The following is a 21,399-nucleotide window of genomic DNA, read 5'->3' as shown; positions in this document are numbered from 1 at the left end:
ACTGACTGAAAGTTAATCTTCCCTAGTTCATGGGACAGGTTTTGCAGTTAGATATGAGGAAAAGATCTTATCCTCTACAGACAACTGCTGTATATTACCAAATATAACTTACCCCTGGAGTAATGTAGGTTATATGTTTTTGCCTTTGTGGTGTGGACCCTCTGTGAATATTATTTATTTCATGGGTTTTTTGACAGAGTAGGATCAGCTAGCCTGCAAGTTCTTTGGTTGTAACACGTTGCCAATGGAGTTCTGTGGGAAGCATTTACTATATTTCATATATAAGAGTAGAAAGAGCAGATCAGGCAATTTTGTATCTTGCTTCACAGCCTATGCTACAGGTTTGCTGTGTTCTAGTGCAGCAAAGAACAGATTGTCTTGGTGGTTTACTTTTTTTTTTTTTTTTTTTTTTTGGTTGTTGTTGTTGTTGTTAATAAATGTGTGATTAGGAAACTATATGGTATACTGCTTCTTCCAGACTCTTGCTGGAACAGATTTAGTTTGAAGTGTTACAGGAACAACTTCTGTCCAAAACCAGCCAGAATGACAGTGGACATGGAAAATCTCATGATCTTTGGCAGTCAGGTAATGCCCCAGTGAATCACATATGTGGTTTACATGTTAGACAATTGTAGATTTTCAGTTGCTAGCAATTTTTTATTATTTTGGAAAAAAAATCTGTTGTGTATTCTCATAATTTTAATCGATGAAAAAGACGGTAATATATGATTTTGTCTGCAAACAAAACTATTCTGAATATACTGTCAGTATTGCATGCCAGGTTAACAAAAAATGTTTGCTTTTAGCAGTAAATATCATTTAACAGCATTATTCAGTTTAATCAATTCTAGTTACTCTCCAGCATTTATAATGCATTTACTTTATATTATACCTGAAATATCTGATTACAGCTTATTATATCTTATTAAATTCTGTAATGCAATAAGCATTACATGCTTATTTTGAACAGTGACACAAATATTTGCTGTCAGTGTGCTCCTGCAGTATCCTGTTTTCCATGCTTCCTGCAGTCCTCATCATCTGTGTCAGGCAGTGTTCAGACCTGGGCAGATTCACAGGAGAAAGGATTAAATTACCCCTGAGTCACAGAAGGCAAAGCAAAGAGTTCTGACCACCGGTCAGCATTGTGCTGCTCCACACAGCGTTAGGACTTCATAGAGGACACACACTAAGTCACAGAAATCCAGATTAGATGCTAAAGGTCAGATAAACCATCTGTGTTATTCAAAGATGAGTTTAAGCTTAAATGGAGGGGTTTTGCCAATAGTATCATTAAAGCCTTTAAGCAAGCAGAAATTGAGGGAGAATTACAGAATCTGTTACAGAGGTGGTACAGTGTCTGTAATTTCAGACTGCGGGTTGCTCACAGACTGCATGGGGTTTTCTTGTTTCATATTTGCTGTTACCAGTGGAGTAACTGCTGCAGGCAAGTTCCCTTTCATGTCCTGTTCCTGATTTGGTTTTAGAATACCTGGAAACACTTCATAGTGCTGTGTCAACGAGCCTGTTGGTAACAATGCAAGATTCGGAAGAAAATGTTTGAGAATAGCAAAGGGCATGCTGTGATTGATGACAGCCTTCTGGTTTAGTAGCCAGGTAGGCACTGGAAGCAGCCCTCTTGCTAGAGAGGGTGTGTGCCCCACTTCATGTGAAATACTTGAAAGTTCAATCCAGGGTAAGACTTGTCACCCTTCATGTGCCATCCTGGGTATGTCCAGCTGGAATAGAAAAGCCAGGGGCTGCTGCGAAAAGCCCCGTGGCTTTGACAGAAGCTACAAAACTCCGATCTGACCCAGCATCTTTATTTTCCATGGACTGTCCAAGAAATAATGACTAATTGGTGATTGATGCTTGTTCATCAGTTCCTTTCAGATGTTCTGAGGTTAAACATAATGCTGTGATTCGAAATTCATGCAGGAACCAGAAGCCTTGTTGCCATACAATCTTTCTTTTGGCTTCTTAGCTGCAAACAGGCCCTGCTGCCAACTGTTTCTACCAGATCGAGCTTTCCCCAGTTTTCCTTTCAAGTGTAAATTGCACACTGGCCAAATTAGGTGATATATACACTTCTTTCCTTCTTTCTTGTGTCCTGTCTTTCAGCTTAATTCACTCCTGCTTGGCAAGAGGTCTGGGCCACAGATTATTGCACTTGTTAGACTGCAGTGCTGGAATTGTGAAAATGATCGTATGAATGACAGTCATGAAAATGAATCCCACAGCACTAAAGCAAACCCCCTCCACTTTCCTTGGCAGCTGAGTATAGATTTCAGCTACACTTTGCTTAAAAGATACAGGATTTCTCAGGGATGCGGAAGCTGATCATGATCATTCCTGAAAGCAGTGTGTTATGCATATTTTCCTGAGTCACAGGTAGAGCTTTCTTGCAGAGCTGCAGGGAGGGACAACGTTGCCACTCTCTTTGTGCAATGTCTGCTGGCACTGGCATTTTTGGGGGGGAAATGTTATTTATACTGAGTATGAGGTATACAAAGAATAATCTCTTAACATGCTGTAATAGTGATGCTTTCAGATTTGAAATATTAAGTGATCAGAGTTCACTGCTGTGAAATTCCTTAATTAAAATCATATCTGCTGTGTTTATAAAATGTCTAAATTTGCCATTATGGTTAGAAGAACACACAAGAGAAGGCTTTGTTGAAATGTAAACACTTTGAATTATTACTGCAGTGTGCTGTCTGAATGCTCTCATTTAATGACTCTGTGCTCAACATTCAAGTGAATATAATTGTAGCAAAGGGCTATTAGGCTCAGTGTTTAGGCTCCTACCTTTCCACTGAAACAGTTTATTGAATTGAGATCCTTTGTTAACTCTTGCCCTTTTTATTTTTCCTTTTTTTTTTTTCTTTTTTTAAAAAAATTTCTGTTGGTTTTTTTTTGTTTTGTTTTTGTTTTTGTTTTAAGCTGGTTTCCTATAGTGGTGAAAACTGGTAACTTACTCTTTTGAATGTCATAATGCAATATTCATTTGCTGAGATTCAGGCATCCTTGTAAATGAGATCTTCATCACTGTATTTTCCTTTAACACCCTGAGAGGAAATGGCTCCCTCAGAACACTGGGAAGGTTGTGGGAATTGGAGGAAAATGGTTCCTCCAAAAGGATAAATAAAAAGACCTTGTTTGTTTAGGTCAGAATATGAATTTAAACTAGCTTTATCACTTGCCTGCAGCCAGTGCTAAGAAGAAAGCAGCTGTTGTAGCAGGTTCATGGGTGTAAGCAGGGTGGAAGAGCCGTTTGAGAGATCTTAGATGCAGATGCCACTGGACTTTTCCAAAAACTGTCTTTCTGTTATTCACATGTGGATGCTCCAAATGATAGGTGGTCATATTCTCTGTTATTCTTATCAGTTGTAGGAGCTGAGGTGAGAATCTTCTTCCGAAATGAGAGCTCCTGAGCAATGGCAACACAGCAGGTATATAGCTTAGACAATGGAATGGTGCTGATTGAGGACTGTGATCACTAAAATCCTTGCAAACTATCTTCAATCTCACCGAAATGAACAGCCCTGACAAATCTGATCGTCTTTAGAATGAAGTGTAGAAACTGGGTGGATTTCAGAAGGAGAGTAAGCTTGGCTTTCCATTCAGAAATTGCCTGATGAAATTTGTAATTGAGTCATCTCTGGCAAGGATTTAGTGCTTGTGGGCATTCCTTAGTGTTTATGCCCACAAATTTGGTTTTAGTTGGGTTTTTGAAGAATTTACTACAGCCATGGTAACAGGAAATGTGAACCTGCCATCAGAAAACCATGCTGATGGGAGTTTCTGTATACGCTAAAGAGTATATCCTCAGCTTTGGGACTCAGGGAATTTGGTCAATAAATGATTTGTTTTTCTGAAGTTACCCATTGTACTGTTTTGTTGATTTGAATAATGAAAACACAAAGTCATGCCACAACCAGAGTTTCATTGGTTTTGGAAGCTGCTGAGTTGACACAGATCTTGCTGTAATGATCCCCAAAGCCAAAATCTTGCCTGTAGACTGTGCAAATTATCTTAAAAGGAGACCGTGCTCTCTGTCCAGGACGTTGCTGAGAACACCCCATGAAGGAGAGGAGGGGAGGTGGTTTACCTGTTGAAGTGAGGTGCGTTTAGGGGCAGCCGAGGCTCGGCGAGGGGAGGATGCTGCGGTAGCACCGAGCGCTGAACACCAGAGGGCACAAACTCTCTGACAGTCGCCTCTTCTCTCCCGGCTCCGTGAAGGCCAACATCGAAACAAGTCCGAATAAAAGCAGGCTTCGGAAAGCAAACACGAAACTTTACTGGAAAACCAAAGGATAAGTAAACGTGGTAGAAGCTTCAGAGCGCAGATGAAAATTTCACGCGTGGGATGCGTAAAGGTGTGCTATGAGAACTTGTGTCCAGGGCCCTTGCATGATACACACGCGTGTAGGGTTTTTTTAAATGCACAGATATATGTTAACAGGGTGTTGCTGCCACACATATGTGAGAATTGCTTTATCTGTGAATGGAAACATATATGGGTCAAGGTCATTCTGAACTGGTGACAACCAAAATTACTATATAAAATGCATTTCTTTTTCTGGAGGTTGTGTTTAGTAGAAAGATAATTTTAGAAACAAAGCAGGACAATTTGGAACCATTTACCTACCTGATTTCCTGGTTCTCTTTATGTGTCAGAACTGGGCACTTGTGCTGTTATGAGCTGAGTTGCACAGCATCACTGGAAAATTCACTGGTACTAAGTCCGAAGAGTTTTCTAAGCATATATAAAATTATTGTTATGCTAGTTTCTCCTAGCTAAGAATACAAGAGAGAATTTGTATGTAGATGCATGTGAGTTTTCAACAGATTTTTAAAGTGAATCACTAGCCAGACTGTGGTTTGGAGCCAGTAGCTTGGGACCTTCCAGGCCTCAAAGTAAGTGTTATCTGTCCCTCTGTCAAACTTCTGTTGTAGGAGTAGGTATAATACTCCCCTTTCAAGCTGTGTGATGCTGTCAGCCTCACAATGTTAGAATTAAATCCGAAAGAAATAGACTTAGGGGCTGACTACAATTTATCATGTGATACAATCTCAGTGTATTTTATTTTAAATTTGAGTCTCAAATGGGTGAAGAAAGCTGTAATTATCCTGTCAGTACATGTAACTACTTTCAAAATTAGAAACTGATCAGTCTGAGTAAAATTTAGTTGTAATTTCAGTAATGCCATTAAACTTCTAATTATTAGCAAGTGAGGCTGGTCCAGTGGCCTCAAAGTATATCCGTAATTTGGGAGACCCAAATTTAGTCCCTAGGTGTGCCACTAGCTTCCTGTTGGACACTGATCTCTTGGTGCTTCAGGTCCAAGGCTCTCAAGGAGACGATCAACTCTCCCAGGAACCTGGGCAGAGTTCAGGATACTCAAACATATCCTAAAAGTGTAATTGAGGGTCCTCATCATCCGGTCTGGTGCTCTCAAAAAGAGGTGAAGCCCATCTCAGCAAACACATTTAGGCAGGAGGGAAATCCTTCACTTGTTTTTTGTGCGGCATGGGGTGTGCAAGAGTGTGTGCTGGTGTGGAAAACCTGAACCGTTTTGCCCACATGAGAACCCTTGTCTGGACATTTGGTGAGACCAGTGTGGGGCGGGGCTTCATCCTCCTGCCTCAGTCAGTGCCTTCATTTACATCATCCAAAACTGGTTTCTGGAGTTGATTTTTTTTTCTTTTTATTTGTTTCCTGGCAAACACTTCCATTTAGGATGCATCCATAGGCCAGAGGCTGCATGTCAGCCTCTGGGGCAGATGTGATTAGCTCAGTGTATCATGGCAGGCACCTGGAAGATCATGGCAGAGTGAAAAATCAAAATGGAGTTTCTGGGAGCTGCTCCTGCCCTCAACCAAAATGACAGAAGGTGTGTTTTCCTCTGTCAGGTGGTAGCCATAGCAGGAGTGCTTCTGTCTTACGCTCTTTGTCTTTCTTGCCTAAATCAGCAACTGTGGAAGAATATTCCACACTGGGAAAGCTCCTGCTCTCCCTAAATGGTATAATGGTGCAGTAGTGGTAACAACAGGGCTTCGGGCCAGATCTGTGCTGAGTAGGGATCATGCCTGGCAGTGCTAGACCAGCCAGAAGACCTTTCACTCAGGAGGAACACAATGTTATCCCTGGGGAGGAGCTCCCCGACAGAAGTGGCCTTTCAAGTTGGCTCTGAACCAAAACTGTCAGACCCAGGTGGCAGGAGTGGCAGGTGCATGCTGTGAGTGACAGGGACAGTCAGAAATGCCATCAGGGTTCTGTTGGTGTTAGCACCCATCTTACGCTAGTTAATACATTTCTCTTGGGCAGTCTGAGCTCCATTATGCTCATCATTGCTGAGGCTTCCTCTAGTCCCTTGGTGCTCCCAGTCCAATCTTTTGTAACAACATAATTAGTATATCTGGTGATTAGCCACATCTTCCGGCTCTTTCTGAAGCCTCAGAACAGGATGATTTGGACAATGCAAGCAGAGATTGGAGAATGTTGATACAGCTGCATCGAGTTATTTGCACTATGCCTGTCTCCAGCCTATGCAAATAGCAGAAGTGATTCCTTGCTTCATATAACCTGACTTCAGGTGGGCATTCACCCATGCATTCATTTATTTGTGGAACATAAACAAACTCTGTAGCAGAAAGGAGAATCTGTGAAGGCGCACAGAAGTACCTGTTCTGTTCCTGAGACTGAAAAGACACCCAGAAGAACAGAGCATTTGAGCAAGCTGAAGAAATGGCCTCTTTTATAAATCTGCTCCATTACCGTCCATTACTGAAGGTTCTCTCTGAGATCTTAATTAATCCAAGCAGAGATGTGTGTCTGGGATGTGAGTTAGGATTAGAAATTAGTTCTAAAAACAAAGCAGCCTATGCAAATTGATGAATGCTGTCCTAAAAAATAATTCCGTGAATGAGTTCCCATTTGTAATGTGACATTCCTTGAAATAATTGGCCAACAATTATTGGCCTCCTTGTTTGAGTTGGTAGGAAACAGTTGGCTTTCTGGGCTGCAGGTGTACATGGCCAGGTCGTACTGAGCTTTTTGTCCACAGACACCAGGACTTGTCTTTATCCTTCTCCTTCCATCCTGTACCTGTGCTTGGGAATACCCCAACCCAGATGCAGGACCCTGGCCTTATTGAATTCATGAGGTTTGCATAACCTCATCTCTCAAACCTGTCAAGTTCCGTCTGGATTGCATTTCCTTTTCTCCAGCTTGTTGACCACATCACACTGCTTACTGTGATCTGAAAATTTTCTGAAGGTGTGCTCAATCCCACTGTCCATGTTGTCAACAAAGATGTTTAACAGTGCCAGTTCTTGTGCCAACCCCTGAGGAATGCCACTTGTCACTGTCTCCACTTGGGCATTGAGCCGTTGACCACGACTCCCTGAGTACAACCATCCAGCCAATTTCTTATCCACAGAGCGGTCCATCCATCAAATCCATGCCTCTCCAATTTGGGGATAAGGATATTTTGTAGGACAATGTCAAATGCTTTGCACAAGTCCAGATAGTTGATGTCTGTGTTGCCCTTTCCTTGTCCACCACTGCTGTAACCCCATCCTAGAAGGGCACTAATATTGTCAGGCATGGTTTGCCCTTAGTGAAACCATGGAAGTTGTCACCAATCACCTCATTATTTTTCATGTGCCTTAGCAAATGGCATTTCCAGGAGGAACTGCTCCATGATCTTGTTGGGCACTCAACTGTGGTTAGGATAGGGATAGAAAGTTTTTGAATGTTATATTTAGGCTTTCAGTGCTGCTCCTTCTAAGTACTTTAAAAACTGGATACCTGCCATTTCATTCTTGTTGGTTTAAGAAAACCCAGAAGAGATTTATTTTCTATGGTGTTCCAAAAACCAAGCTGTCTCTAGCTCTCTGACTTTCTTCCCTGTTGATTGGTAGCCACCTTCATCCAGCTAAAGCAATGACTACAAAACACTTGAGGCAGACACTTGACCTCTTATATGTTCTTCGTAGATGCAGATTAATAGAAATAGTAATGGTGCTCTAACCAAGAGTAGGGTCATTTCCTAATAAACATGTAATGAAAGGAAGGATTACAAGTAGTGGTCATTCTAAATTAGATACTTATATTTTAGATGGATATATATATTCTAGATATTATTTTTTTCTACAATGTGCCTGTGATCTGAGAGAAAATCAGCTTGACCCCTTAATGTCTGTAGTCATTCTAAATGAAAACATAATTCTCTGTAAGATATGTAATACTTTTATTTTAACATACCTCAGCATTGGAAATTACAGCTGCATTCACTAAGATGCTTCTAGGCTTGCCTGGAGATCAAAGTTTGTTTCCCTGTAAAAGCGGTATTTTGGTAGGGGGAATTTAACAATATTTTCTTATCTGATTTTTGGCTTCTTGCCAAAGAATAGTGCTAGTAGGGCACTCACTGCTGTTTATATGACTTTCATTGACTTCAGTGGGCATTGAATCAGGCCTTATAAGCACAATTTCCTTGTTGTTAGCAGCTGTTCATTGCTTAGCATTACTTGAGCCACTATTCAGCTGGCCATCTGCGATCTGGGACTTCTCAGACTGCAAGAAAATCATTATCTGTTCCATTTTGGCAGGAGAATATTGTAACTTATCTTAGGGATGTATTTGTACAAGGAGAAATAATGTTTTTCCCCAATAGCTGTTGCTTGCCCATCTGTGGTTCTAACATGCAAACGTTAAATAATAAATATGGTAACAGACCCAGGGCTTTGTACATTCAAATTACTGCTTATTTCACCAGGATGCTTAGATATTACGTCTGATAGCAGGAAAGTGTCCATTTTATCAGTACACATACTTGTTTGTCAATCTCTGACACTAGTTAGTCTACAGAGAACCTAGTGAAAGCTTAAAAAATTATGTAAAAAGATCTCCCTGTCCTGGAGACCTTGGTGAGTTATGACATTAAATCATGACAGAGAATTTGGGATGAAGCTGGATTTAAGGGGCATAAAAGAAGAATTGAATTGACATTACATTAAGTGTTTGTATGGATGAGAGCAGCCATTTAGAGTTAGAGGTATTGTCCCATAATAATTCTCCAGGTAAATCAGCATTTTAGTTAAACTGTTGAATGTTATCCTGTATGGCTAGATTCCTTCCAGGATACACCTGTTCCTGCATTCTTGCCAGAACCATTTACAAATTCCTGATAACAAATATTCACCTTAAAATAGAGCCCCATTTTCTAAGAACGTTTAAAGGAAATGTAGTAAGGGTCAAGAGAAGGAAAAGAAAGATTGTTTATGTTAGTATGCCTATTTCAAGGAAAGGATTTATTAGCCCACAATCAGAAGTGATATGTATGGAGAGCTTGCTAGGAGGGAAACTGTCTTTTTGTTTAAGAAATATTTTACCTATTCGTGATAATTCCTGGGCTAAAGGCCACTCCTGATTGCTCATGTGATAAAGGACAGCAACTGCTAGTTAGGTTCCTGGAGAGTAGCCCTCTGTCCCTGATGTACCTTCAGCCATGCTCTTGATAGGTACTGGAGATTTCACATCTCTGGCATTGAACAGGAAAAATCTGAGCTTTCTCTGGTTTCTGAATTGAGCTTATTTCACTTTCAAATGTTAATCTAAAACAAGGAAAATCGGTTTCGCTGTTGCTGATGAAGCTTAACTGCTCATTTACATGAACAAGAACGACAGAAATGAAGTGGGGAAGGCAACTGGATTTCCCTTACCCAGGATTTCCCTGCACCTAAACTTTCCACTTCTACTTCTGGTGGCAAGGGAAAAAAAAAAAAAAATTACAGTATTTCATCGGTTTCCCAGACTCTGGGAACTTACAAAGTTTCTCGCAGATTTCAGAAAAAGTTTTCTGGATGCCAAAATAAATGTCTGACTTCACTATGCCCTGGGAGGAGAACCTGCTGAGTTCTCCCACAGGGGTTGGGAGGGTCTTGCACTGTATTAGCATCCATGTTGACTTTCTGAATCCATCAGCAAAGTTCTGGAGAGAGATAATATACAGGATTGTACCTTGCTCTGGGAACTGCCGAGAGAAATACAAAGATTCTATCCTCTAAACAGGACATGAGATGCAAATTCTCTATTTCAGCCGGTTTAACAGTTCAAGGACTATTCCCCCCATCAGGTGACAGGGAAGGTAGCGAGGAAATATTCATGCATCCCCCAAACATTATTTTAAACCCAAAAGGGTTTAAAATAATGAAATAAGTTTTCCCCATAGTCAGGCTTTGTTTGCCAAATCAGGAATCTACGTAGTAAGTAAACCATATGAAAATGTAATAAGTCTTCTACACATTTAGCAGATGTTCATGGATTTATCCGCTATAGGAAGTTATATATCAAACTGTACAATTTTGGTGCCTGTTTTGTGTACTCTGTGAATCTCAGACATGTTTAATATTTCTCCCTCTGAGGTTTAACAGTGCATAAATAATATTTAATAAACAACCTTTAACTTTAAACAAACTTATTCAGATAGATGATGTCTACTCAGATCTCATATTTTAAGAATACTCATAAATGCTGGACCGGACTGATCAAATCCTGCAATATGTCCTAAATTTACATGCATGCAGTCTCCCAGCAGCGTCACTTTCAATGTTTCAGTGAAGGATGCATTACTTTTGAACTATTAGAAAGGTGAGCAATTCTGCAATCCTGATGTGCAAATAATTTAAACTTGGCACATGAAATTCCTGTCCAAGAACTATTATTTTTTCCCTTCAATGTATTCAGGGAAATAGTTTATTCTTCATGTTGTTAGGGTGGAAAAAGAACATTCCAGTGCTTTTATTTCTCTCATTCTCAGGCCTGTAAGTGTGGTTGTTTAAAATGGAAACTTGTGACATATACAAGAGGATCTTAGACAATTTTTCAACTAGAAAAACTAAAAAAAAGCAATCCCCAAACAAAACAAAAATACATCCCTTTATCTCCTCCAATGACTGAGTTATTTTTGGATTTGCAGCTTCAAGGCGTATAGCAACTCTTATTTCCTAAATTTCAGGATTAAATTTTAATGATGGCAAATGGTGATCTGAGAAATAAATGAGGAAGATATAAGAACCCAGAGGAAAAATATACATGATACAGAAAAATATGGAAGACAGATTAGCAGGTATTTAAAAATAAGCAAACAAAAAACCCCATGAACTTCAATCAATCAACCAAGAAAGTGAAAACTGCAAATTGCTGTTGAAAAGCAGATAGCTCATGGGCCTTGTATTCCTTGAGTGTCCAATAATAACTAGTTTTCTCTGGGTTACTCCAATGTCCCTCAGAATGAAACTTAGCTAAGGAGATCCATAGGATTGAGAAGCTACTTGTGGTGAGGCATGAGGAGTAAAAAAGCAGCCTTTCTTTCTCTTTTCTCTCAAACTCAATTTGGTTTGAGATCCCACCCCCTCAGTTTCTCCTACTCTTCCATGCTTTTTAATGTTTCCTAGAATGAAACTCTCACCATTGACTTCGAGAGATTTTTAGATGCTCAGCAATTGTTAACATTTGACTTTGTGTGGCACTGCTTGGTGTAAGGAGCCTGCTCAAAATAAGTGGGGATGAAGGTGGGGCTGATCAATAACCAAAGCCTGAGCTGTTGGAGATACTAACTCCAGCCTGGGGGAGTGTTTGATGTGATTTCTTGACTGCAGTCATGTCTGCTGGTTTTGCTGTTGCTCCCTGCAGAATACAGATGTCTTCTTCAGCATCATCACTCTAATGTGTATCAAAGGACAATTAGGAGTATCGGTGCTTATCACTTGTTTTTCTTAGTGTGCATGGTTTTTTTCTGTGATCATATGAAAACAGGTTTGTTAGCATTTTGATTAGATTACCTACAGTAAGACTCTGTAGTTCAAAGAAACAGGCACATAGCTGATACGCAGTAGCTCCCAAAAGCACAGGTTTATGATAATTTTCACAATGCGGCACACTGTGTATCTCTTATTGCTAAAGAGGTCATTAATGAAAGTCTAAGCTCAAGTGCCTAGCAGGTATCAAGGCAGTCATACTTTATGTATTCTGCTTGTTAATGGTAAAGGTAAAATATCTATTATATGTTTAAAACTGCACTTTAGCTGCTCAGGAAAATGAGAGCTGTTCTCAGTCTCATTTCATATTATCCACTGCCTGCTTTGTGCAGAGCTGAATAGGTGATTAAGTAGGGTGTGGAGATTTTTCTTGTCTCTGAACTGCCTATTCCTTGAGAAGACAATTGGCGGTAATAATTCTTGCTGTATCTCAGCTGGTGAAAAGTCCTGATCCCGGACATAGCAGGAAAGTGTTAGTAAATGCTGTAGTTTTGTCTCTTGGTTGAAAACCCCAGAGGAGCTTTCTCAGATTAGTTCTCCAAAGAAGCGTGAAGAAAGCAGCGCTCTAAAGCAGTTTTCTCTTGGATTTGAGTGCACTTTATCGTCAGGTGCAAACATCAACGCCGCTACAAGTGAAATGGGTTAATAGGCTTTCACATAGGGTGAATTGGTAGACACCCCACAATTTGTTTTTCTGCTGGCCTTGTTCAAGGTGAGGTTATGTTACCTGAGAGAGAGAACATTTTCAATTTCGAACTTAAGCAAATAGACTGGGTGCATTAATTACAGCATTCCTACAACCGGGATTCCCTGGATTAGTTGTGAAATCGTAAAAATGGCATAGTGGGAATTCTAATTGGTTTGTATAAATGTGAAACATTCAGTCTTCATTCTACAAAATATTTTTAAGTTCTTTCTCCTCATTTAAATTTTTAGTCAGTTAAAAAATTCTGTGTTATAGCAAAACATTGACATGTGTAATAATGTGGAAATGAAGGATATCAGCATTTCTGAAATGATTACGGTTAGAAAATGTTAACATAAAACCTTAAGTTGTTTAAAAATTTTTTTCCTATTCTTCCTGACCAAACATTTTCACTAGATGTGGCTTGACATGGGAATAGTTCTGCATTTGCCCCCCACTCCTTGCCACCCCCTATTCCCCTGAAGTTGTAGGTTTTGACTAATTTTAGCTGTTAATGAGAAGGAAGAAAAGAAATAAAAACAAAAAACAAAAAGCCAAGTCTGGCTGTACTCTTCCTTTACTTTTACAAACTTTGACTCCACCGCTAAACTAAGATAAGTTTTATGTGTTTCCCAATGGTATCCTCTACTCAGATTTTTAGAGATCTCTAAGGAACAGTACGTAGGCAGGGGAAAGCAAAACTAGTTAAGAGGAGTAAATGTAGACTAGTCATGTGGATTTTCTGCTTATTGTGAAAGGGCTGAAATATTTCACCCCAGTAGAATACTGGCTGGGTTTGGGTGTCTCACTGAGTTACCGCAGCTGGAAGAGTTATTGCACCTGAACCGAGCTGCAGAAAGCAGTCAACTGATGTGGTAGCTTGAGGCAAGCCCGAGGTGAGACAAATTTGTCTAAGTGTTTTTTGATGATGATCTATGCTCATGGTTTTACCTCCTGTATGTGACAGGCATGTTCAGCTGACATCACTGCATCCTAATCATCAGAGAAACACACTGGGGGCCTTAGGTATGGTGTAAATAAAGGCTGCCACGAGAGCACACTGGAAGGTTTTGGAATGAGCACAACAGGGTGTATTTTTTCAAGTGTGCTTTTTCATTCAATATGTCAGCTAGTTGTAAGTACAAATCAGGCCCCACTGCAGCAGCACTGAGCAATGCAGATCAAGAAAAGGGAGCTTAAAGAAGTATTATTTTGTGGCACTAAGAATTCAAGGAGCATTTTCAGGCAGCAGTCACCTTTCTTCTGTGGGTTCATAACCTGTCTTGCTGAGTACAGGTCCTAGCTTGAGCCCTAGCAGCTGCAGAAGGCAAATGGTTGTGCATGAGGCATCTTGATCAGCTCCCAGCTGGCTGCTGCTGTTCTCCCCATCCCCCTCCAAATTACCAGGGTTACCGCCTGGCTCAGATTTGCTCAGGGTTACGTCTGCAAGCGTCACCTCTGCAACTGTAATACAGATAAGCATTTACCAACAATCTTGAGAGACATTCCCTGGCCTGAAGTGCTCAGAGGCATGTGACAGCAGGATTCAGGGTTGTGCTACCAGCGAGACAAACAAACACAGTCACGTCTAAGCAGTTGCGTTGCTTCGTCAGACCTGGCAAACTGATGATATCGCCTGTCCTTCTGGGCTCTACAGAGAGCTCTGTCTGGGAATGGTTTTAGCAAAGGTCTTCTAAATGTTTCTCTTTTTTGAGGTTGTCCTTTGCAGATGTAAGGGAAGAAGGAAGTTGGTGTCCCAGAAGGCAGTCTTGGGAAGCTGCTAGGTCAAACTGAAAACAAAACAAACAAAAAAAACCCCTAGGTTTAACTTCAGATCTTTATATTTTCCCTTGCAAATGTGTTTGTTTTATAACTGGTGCATCCTTACATGAAGACTTGTCTGATGGCTGGTATTTAAGTTTACTTCTAGCTCTGGCTGCCACCAGGCTGTGCAGAGGGGCTTAAAAGCAGCCCTGCTTTTGCTGTAACTTTTTTTCCCCGAAGAGTTTCTGCTAGTTTGCATACCCTTTTCTCCCAGTCTGGTTTGACTGGGTGAAGGGCAGGGACTGAAGAAGATTAAAATAGGTCTCCTCTATCATACTGCAAAGGAGATTATGAAAGGCATGGGCTGTCAGCTCTGCCACACTCCTCCTCTGCTGAAGTGGATGATCAGGAGACCTGTGTGCAGCAGGAGAGTGGAGACTAAGGGCATAAAGTCACATATCCGTAATGATGATAATTCATGCTCAAATACTTTGCTACCTGAATGCAGATAAAAAGAAGCTAGCTAAGAAATATCTGAGCAAGGAAGCAGGTTTAGCAATGTGGCATTACGAGGTGCCTGCTGCTGGGGCTCTGGCACCTCTGTGGCTAAGGAAACCCATGGGAGTCCTTGGATGTGGTATGTTTCGAGGACTCCTTTTACACCAGGCTGGGAAGCCTTTGTCCATTATATGCAGGATTGTTTTTGTTTTCCTGGCTGGTGATTCTATTCCTAAAGTAATTTAAATGAATGAATACAATATGTTTGGTGAGTATATTACCGTAGCTAAGATTCCCAGTTGGGTTTCTTATTTAAGCAGCAGGATGCTTGAGAGAATTATATTAAGACTTGGGTATTCCTCTGTCCCAACCTTGCTCTGTAGAGTGATTCATGCCACAGGCAGGGCCTGTTCACTCAGACAGGCACTTCCAGACTCAGGTGCCTAAAGACAGGCACTTGGACATGTATTTAGGTACCCACATAAACACTGTTTACTTTGCAGAGGTGCAGCTCCCTGAAAAAGGAGGGTGTTTACAGGCATTTGGCTTCTCTGGAAAAGGAGCCAAGCTTTAGGCACTGAAGCAGAGAAGAAAAACTTTACACTTTGGGTGGGCACAGTTCACTCGTGAAAGTAGTAATAAATACTTTGCTGTATCACAGGAGAGGGCTGGGAGGCTGAGCTGCTGAAGTTGGCATTGCAGCAGCATTTTGGAAATAACAAAGCTTTTTGTCCATATGTACTTGATGTCAGGGCTCACAGGAAAGAGAGCATACCTCTGTGATGGGGAAATAGTAGATAAAGGAATGGAAGCAGAAAAAAAAATATAATTTTGGCTTTTCTGACTGAATTGTGTGTTTAAATCTCAGATGTAATAAGGGTATAAATCTCCATAAATTAATAAAGATTTTTCCTTTTTATTTTCTTTTTTAAAATTCAATATGGGAAGTAATAATTAGGCAAGTGCAATTTATAAGGGAGGAAAATCTGCCAACAGGGTTTGCTGAACTGAGCAATTGAATGGTATTTCTGTGGAGTGGTTTTACAGTGTCACTTGAACCCCCCCAGTTATGCAGTCTCTAGGTAACTGTAGGCAGGTCTGTTTTCCATAATATACTGACTGGCCTGGAACTAAAAAACACACACATAAAATTTCCCAAACCTTGCTGTATCCATTTCTGGCAAAAGTAATGGAGCCTGTTTAAAACCTTGTGCTTTTTATCCATGTCAAGTGATTTTTAAAGAGCTTGGTACGTAAAGAAAATGGAGATATGCTTGGCAAGTTGTTCCAAATCATAGTTACGTATCGGTACAAGGCATTTGTAAAAGAAAATGTATGCTTCACTAGAAGTGCAGAATTCAGAACAAGATGTGATTTTGTTTGGTTTTGGGATAGTGCTTTGGGGGAAGTGGGCAACAAGGTATTAAATAAAGTTTTACATGGAGGGAAGAGAAATAAGCCTTGTTATGAGAGGACAGAAAGGTGGTGGGAGGCCAATGAAAGTGTATACAGCTAGGGAAATACAATGTGGGAGTCACAGGAGAGAACAAAGGAGTTGGTGGCGGTTGCAAGAAATGTTTATCAAGAAGCAGAGTTTGGTGAAGCTGCAGCGAGGGGCTGGAGGGGAGTCAGAGATGGCAGCAAGGCACAGAGAAAGCCCAGCTAGAAACAAACTGAACACTTTTTCCTCAAAATAGTGCCAGATGCTTCTGGCAGTCTTGCTGGTTGGTAAGTGTTGGAGTTCATGACACTGTTTGTGGTGTCTATATTCTTCCTTGGATATTGCTTGGAGGGGGAAAATGCTGCTAGTCTGAATGACTGTTATCCTAGACTGCTTGCAGGAGACAAAAAGAGGGTGTTTTTACTACCTTTTGCCACAACAGCCAGGATGGGAGAGTTACAGAGAGAGACTCCCTTGAGAAAAGTGAATTTTGGACTCTGTTGGAGATAGGAAAGGCACAGACTGTGTATGTGCAGTAGTTAAAACTGAAAGGGAAATGGAAGCATGTTTTTACTTCTAATTCAGTAATTTCTCACTGTAGGCAGGTTGACTAAATGTTGGATAGCTGCATTTCCAACAAGGAGGGAGCTGACACCGTATCTGTTGTACCATCTGTTTACCAGTTACCAGTGTACTGGGGAGAAGCTTCAGCAAGGAGTGGGAAATCTTCCAGAGTTCGCAGTTGTGTTTAACTGCTTGAATGCCAGCGATATGAAGTCAATGCATTGGCAAGCTGCTGTGTTCTGGGCTAAAACTACTGTCTGTAGCCTCTCCTTTTCAGCTAGTGAAAACTCTGCCAGTTGGGTGCTTCTCCTTGCACATTGCCATTGGTAGCAAAAGAAAACTGGCCTCTCCTAGCCAGGCTGCAGCCAGGGAGGCACTTTCCATACCTGTCTTTTAATTGTTCTTTGCACAGGGAGGAGGAAAAAACCCACCTCAATCCTGCTAACAGTGGTACCAGAATAAAAGCTGGTAAATTTTTGCTATAGCTCATGGTCTGCAGGGTGCCCTGGTGTAGCAGCAGTGCTGGTATGCCAGTTTATTAATGAACTGCTCGTGTGAAATTACCAGGCGCACCATAACTAAAACCTCAAAAGAAACTAGCAACAGTAATTCAGCCCAACATCCTGCTTCCCCTGGTTTGCAGTTACACTTTTAGACTGAGAAAAGTAAAAAAGCTCATGGAATCATATTTGAGGAGTTCTGCTTTGGTTTCCGCTCTCAGCTTTTTCCACTCCAAAACTGACAAAACCTCGTGACTACAATCTGGCCTGATTGAAAGCTGCAGGTCCTCTCTTAGCCCTTAAGAGCAGAGGCTTCAGTTTCAAAGTTCAGTGCAGAACTAAGTACAGAGCATGAGTTTCCTAAGTAAAAATTGTGATGCCGTAGGAGGAATAGCAGAATTAGCTTCAAGCTGATAATGGTTTCAAGCCCAGGAAGATGAGACTTGCTACCTTTGCTTTCTGAATACTTAACTTCCTTATTACGTCAATTGCTCTTTGCCTCTGACTCTGACTGTCAAAACTTGGGCAAATTCACAATTAAACTTGAGTGAAACAGTTTTGGATCTCACACAGATCGATTTCCATTGTGGTCAGTTTTGCGTTCTTTGTATTGCATCTCTGTCAGGCTTGAGGCTATCTGCTTTTCCCTTCCCTCCAGCCTAAATTTCCTTAATGCTCATTTATCATGACCTAGAGGCATGTGTGAACCCTCCAGATCAACTCTGTTGGTTCATATAGCCCAGATAATTTCTGACAGCTGCAATTCTTCCTCTTATCCATAATGAGACCCACAGTGAAGAGGACTCATCTGTCCTGCAGAATCTCTGGGGCAGAAATGAGCTTGTTCTGCTTGAGAGCTGCATCGTGGTGGTTAGTGAGCCACTGAGCTCCAGTTAATCCCCCCACATGTGCCCCTGAGAGGCAGGGCATATGGTTTTTTTGCTAACATTAGAATAACAGGACCAAGCATCTTCTAGCAAACTCAGGACCAGGCAGAGTGAAGTGATGTCTGTCTGCAAAATAAACAGAGCTTCAAGTGATGGCTACATGATATAATTTATTTTAATACCTGAAATTATGTGCTGGGACCAGACCTTTTAAGAAAAAAGGTATATGTGCATAGCTGTTCCTGAGGCTCTGCTGTTCTAAGGAGATAACCTAAGCAGGCTTTTAGGGCCCGTCATCTTTTTGTCTTTTCCTTGAACAACTCTAACTACTTCTCTGCCACCCAAGAAAGATCCTTTTAAAATCACTAGAGCCCTTTGATCTCAGGTGCTCACTGTTGTCTTCTGCACTGTCTTAATGTGCAAAAGCTTGCAGAGTTTTTTTCATGCCCATCTTGCTTGTCTCTCTTGAAAGCGCAAGTAAGCTGAAGTGAACATCCCCCAGACAAGGTTTTTATGCTTGTTTATCATCCCCACTCATCTTTCAGGTGAGCACTAAGCAAAGTACTGCATTCACACAGGACAGCTTCTGTTCCCTCTTGATGACTCTGCTTGGAGAGGCTGGTAGTTACTCCTGCTCCCAAGGCCCATGATTTTGATGGCCATACTGAGTGTTTCACTATGGTGTTTATGTAGTCAGCCCCTCTGCATCAGTCAGCAAAACAGCCTGCGCTTTTTTTTTTTTTTTTTTTTTTTGTGTGTGTGTGTGTGTGTGTGTGTGTGTCTCCAAGAAAAAAAGGAAAACCAAAAGCCTGACAGCAGCCTTTACTGACAGCAGGTTTGCTCTGCACTATCTGCCACCTCTGCAAGGCATGTGGACTCTTAATGCATCTTCCATCAGCTTAATCTGTCTTTTTCCCTCAAGGAGCCACCTGAGTGTTTAGTGTGGAGGCCTTTGCTCCTGCCAGCATGGAAAGACTGCAGCATTTGTTTGCAGGCTCTTGGCTTCCATTCCTGGCGTACCTTGCAATAACCCAGGATTCTGTGTGTGTGAAGATGTGTGTCATTGCTGCAGCACCTGGAACTGCTACATCAAACCCCTCACCGCTCAGCCACTGAGGTGTGTGAGTTGAGATCTCGGCCAACAGAAAAGCAGGTTAGAGTTGTGAAAAAAACCCTCTTGTTTCTGTATGGTCAGATACTTATGGTTTGCTCTGCCTGGTATATATTGTGAGGAAGGATGGTTTATGGTTCCCTTCTTTGACATGCTTTTAATGTAAATTTACGTTTGATTAAACAAAAGAACTGGAGCCAGTTCCCCAGCAGTTGTCCACCTGTCCCTCATCTTCAGCTGACTGGAGAGGAAGGGAATCTCTGTGCCCACGTTCCACTGCGGTGGGAAATGGGTTAAGGCGTGTGCACTTGTGCCATTTGGTGTTTTGCACACCTACGAAGCTGCAAAAATTATCTTTTACGGCCTGCTCTACATAGCTGGTTACTTCTGCTCTGATCTTCCTTACTCGTGGGCACCTAATTGAGCAAAATGGTGAGAGCGACTCGCCCGGACGGTCACAGCGCTCTCCCCAGGTGCTTGCTGTGGCCATTCCCCACTCCCCGGAGGCTGCCCCGTGTCAGAGCGGCCCCATCCTGCGGGGTGCCGTGTACACGGCGGGGCTGTGCCTGCCGAGGCCCTGTCCCGGCACGCTTGTGTCGGGCCAGCGCTCCGGGGCCAGGCCAGGACGCCGCAGGGTCCCGGGGCCCGGCCGGCGGAGGCAGCGGCCGCGGCGCTGACGCAAGCCTTGTCCTGCTCTGCTCCCCTCCCCCTGTCCGCACCGCTTCCCCTCGTTACGGCAGGCTGGTTTGATTCATGAGCTTTCTCTCGGCTCGCCTCTGCGCCGGGTGACTCAGAGCACGGGCTCTGGGCGGGCTTCGTTAGCGGAGATGAACGTCAGCACGCACCTTGTGTTTGTGCGGGGTGCCTCTCCTCCCGCCTTCTCCCCTCCCCGAGCTCTTGCAGGGCGAGCATCGATGGGCAGACCCAGGGACGCGTCCTTGCCCCGTCTCAGGTTGCCACCGAAGTGGGCAGGATCCCAGAGATGCGGCTCAGGTGCCACCAGCTATCTCTGACTGAACCCGGAGTGCGGGCTGAGACGAAAGGCGAAACCACTTTCATCGCCCAGCTACGCATCTGCAAATGCGTTCGGCCTGCGAGGGAACAGAAAATACTCATGTGTGGAAAAGGGGTTTTCCTGTGTTGAAAAGAGCATGGGGGTAGGGCAGCAGAAAGCTTCAATTTACAGCACCTTGTAAGGTAAAAATGCCAGTCAGCAACTTCCAGTGTCATAAGAGGAGACCTGCAGTGACCCAATGTTTCCTTCGGATTGGGGCCACGTATTAAGCGAGGCATTTGCCACTGCCCGAATCCCTCCTGTTGGCTGAAGTTGCTTCCTGGAGTGGAGAAGACAATTTTTAATGAGGGAGGGAAGAGCTTTGGTTTTCATTTTTCTGTGAGCAGAGTGGCAATATGAAGAAGGGAATGGTGTACAGCTTTTGGAGCCAGTGAGGAGGGCACATAGGGGCTGATCTCCAAGTCCTGCTTCTCCAGTCACAGATGGCTTAATTTTCTAAATCTGGCCTAGAAAATTGTCACTGAATGCAGCTGTCACACCAAGGTGCTTTGGCTATTTGTAGCCAAGGTGTTTCTTGCTTGATGCAGTCCTGATGAGCCCTTCCTCAGCAGGAGAAGTATTGTGGCCTCTTGAGTCCTCTTGGTCCGACTCAGTTATGGGAGGGGTGAGAGATACAACTGGAGCTGCAGTCACTTTCTCTTCCCCCCAGTGAAGCTGCTCAGGGAACCACAACGTGCTGGAAAGGAGCAGTAGAAGAAAAATGGTACTTGTTTTTTTCAGCTCCCTCAGAACTCCCAATCCAATACCTCTATCACTGGTAACATTAACAAACAAACAAAAACCCAAAAAAGAAATAAAAATAATGCAGAAATACAGAAATAGAAAAAATATAGGCCAGTACCAAGTAAAAGAAGAAATGGGATACTGCAGGAAGTAGGTGAGACATAGTCTGTGCTGCGAAGCACAACCTGTTTTAACAACCAGGAGACAGAAGTTTTACTGTGTAGCGGTCCAAAAGAAGCAAGGTGAGCATGCTGTACAATAGCGATACAGACCGTGCTTCTGCAGCGGCTTTAGATGCAGATTGTGAGCAAGCGAGAGAGCA

The 21,399-nt window shown here is 42.3% G+C and overlaps 1 protein-coding gene across 1 annotated transcript; it reads right to left on the bottom strand.

Moving 5' to 3' along the window:
* Positions 1-1,340: 1,340 nt before the first annotated feature.
* Positions 1,341-20,210, bottom strand: LOC120750013 (uncharacterized). The gene is made up of 4 exons (XM_040058127.2): positions 20,125-20,210; positions 4,112-4,301; positions 3,204-3,430; positions 1,341-1,525 (listed from the first exon to the last, which is right to left on the bottom strand). Exons 1-4 carry the CDS (start codon positions 20,189-20,191, stop codon positions 1,341-1,343), a joined length of 669 nt encoding a protein of 222 aa, XP_039914061.1. The 5' UTR covers positions 20,192-20,210.
* Positions 20,211-21,399: the final 1,189 nt, after the last annotated feature.

This window comes from Hirundo rustica, chromosome 3, assembly GCF_015227805.2.
Source record: "Hirundo rustica isolate bHirRus1 chromosome 3, bHirRus1.pri.v3, whole genome shotgun sequence".
NCBI lineage: Eukaryota > Metazoa > Chordata > Aves > Passeriformes > Hirundinidae > Hirundo > Hirundo rustica.
This window is presented reverse-complemented; position numbering and strand designations above follow the sequence as displayed.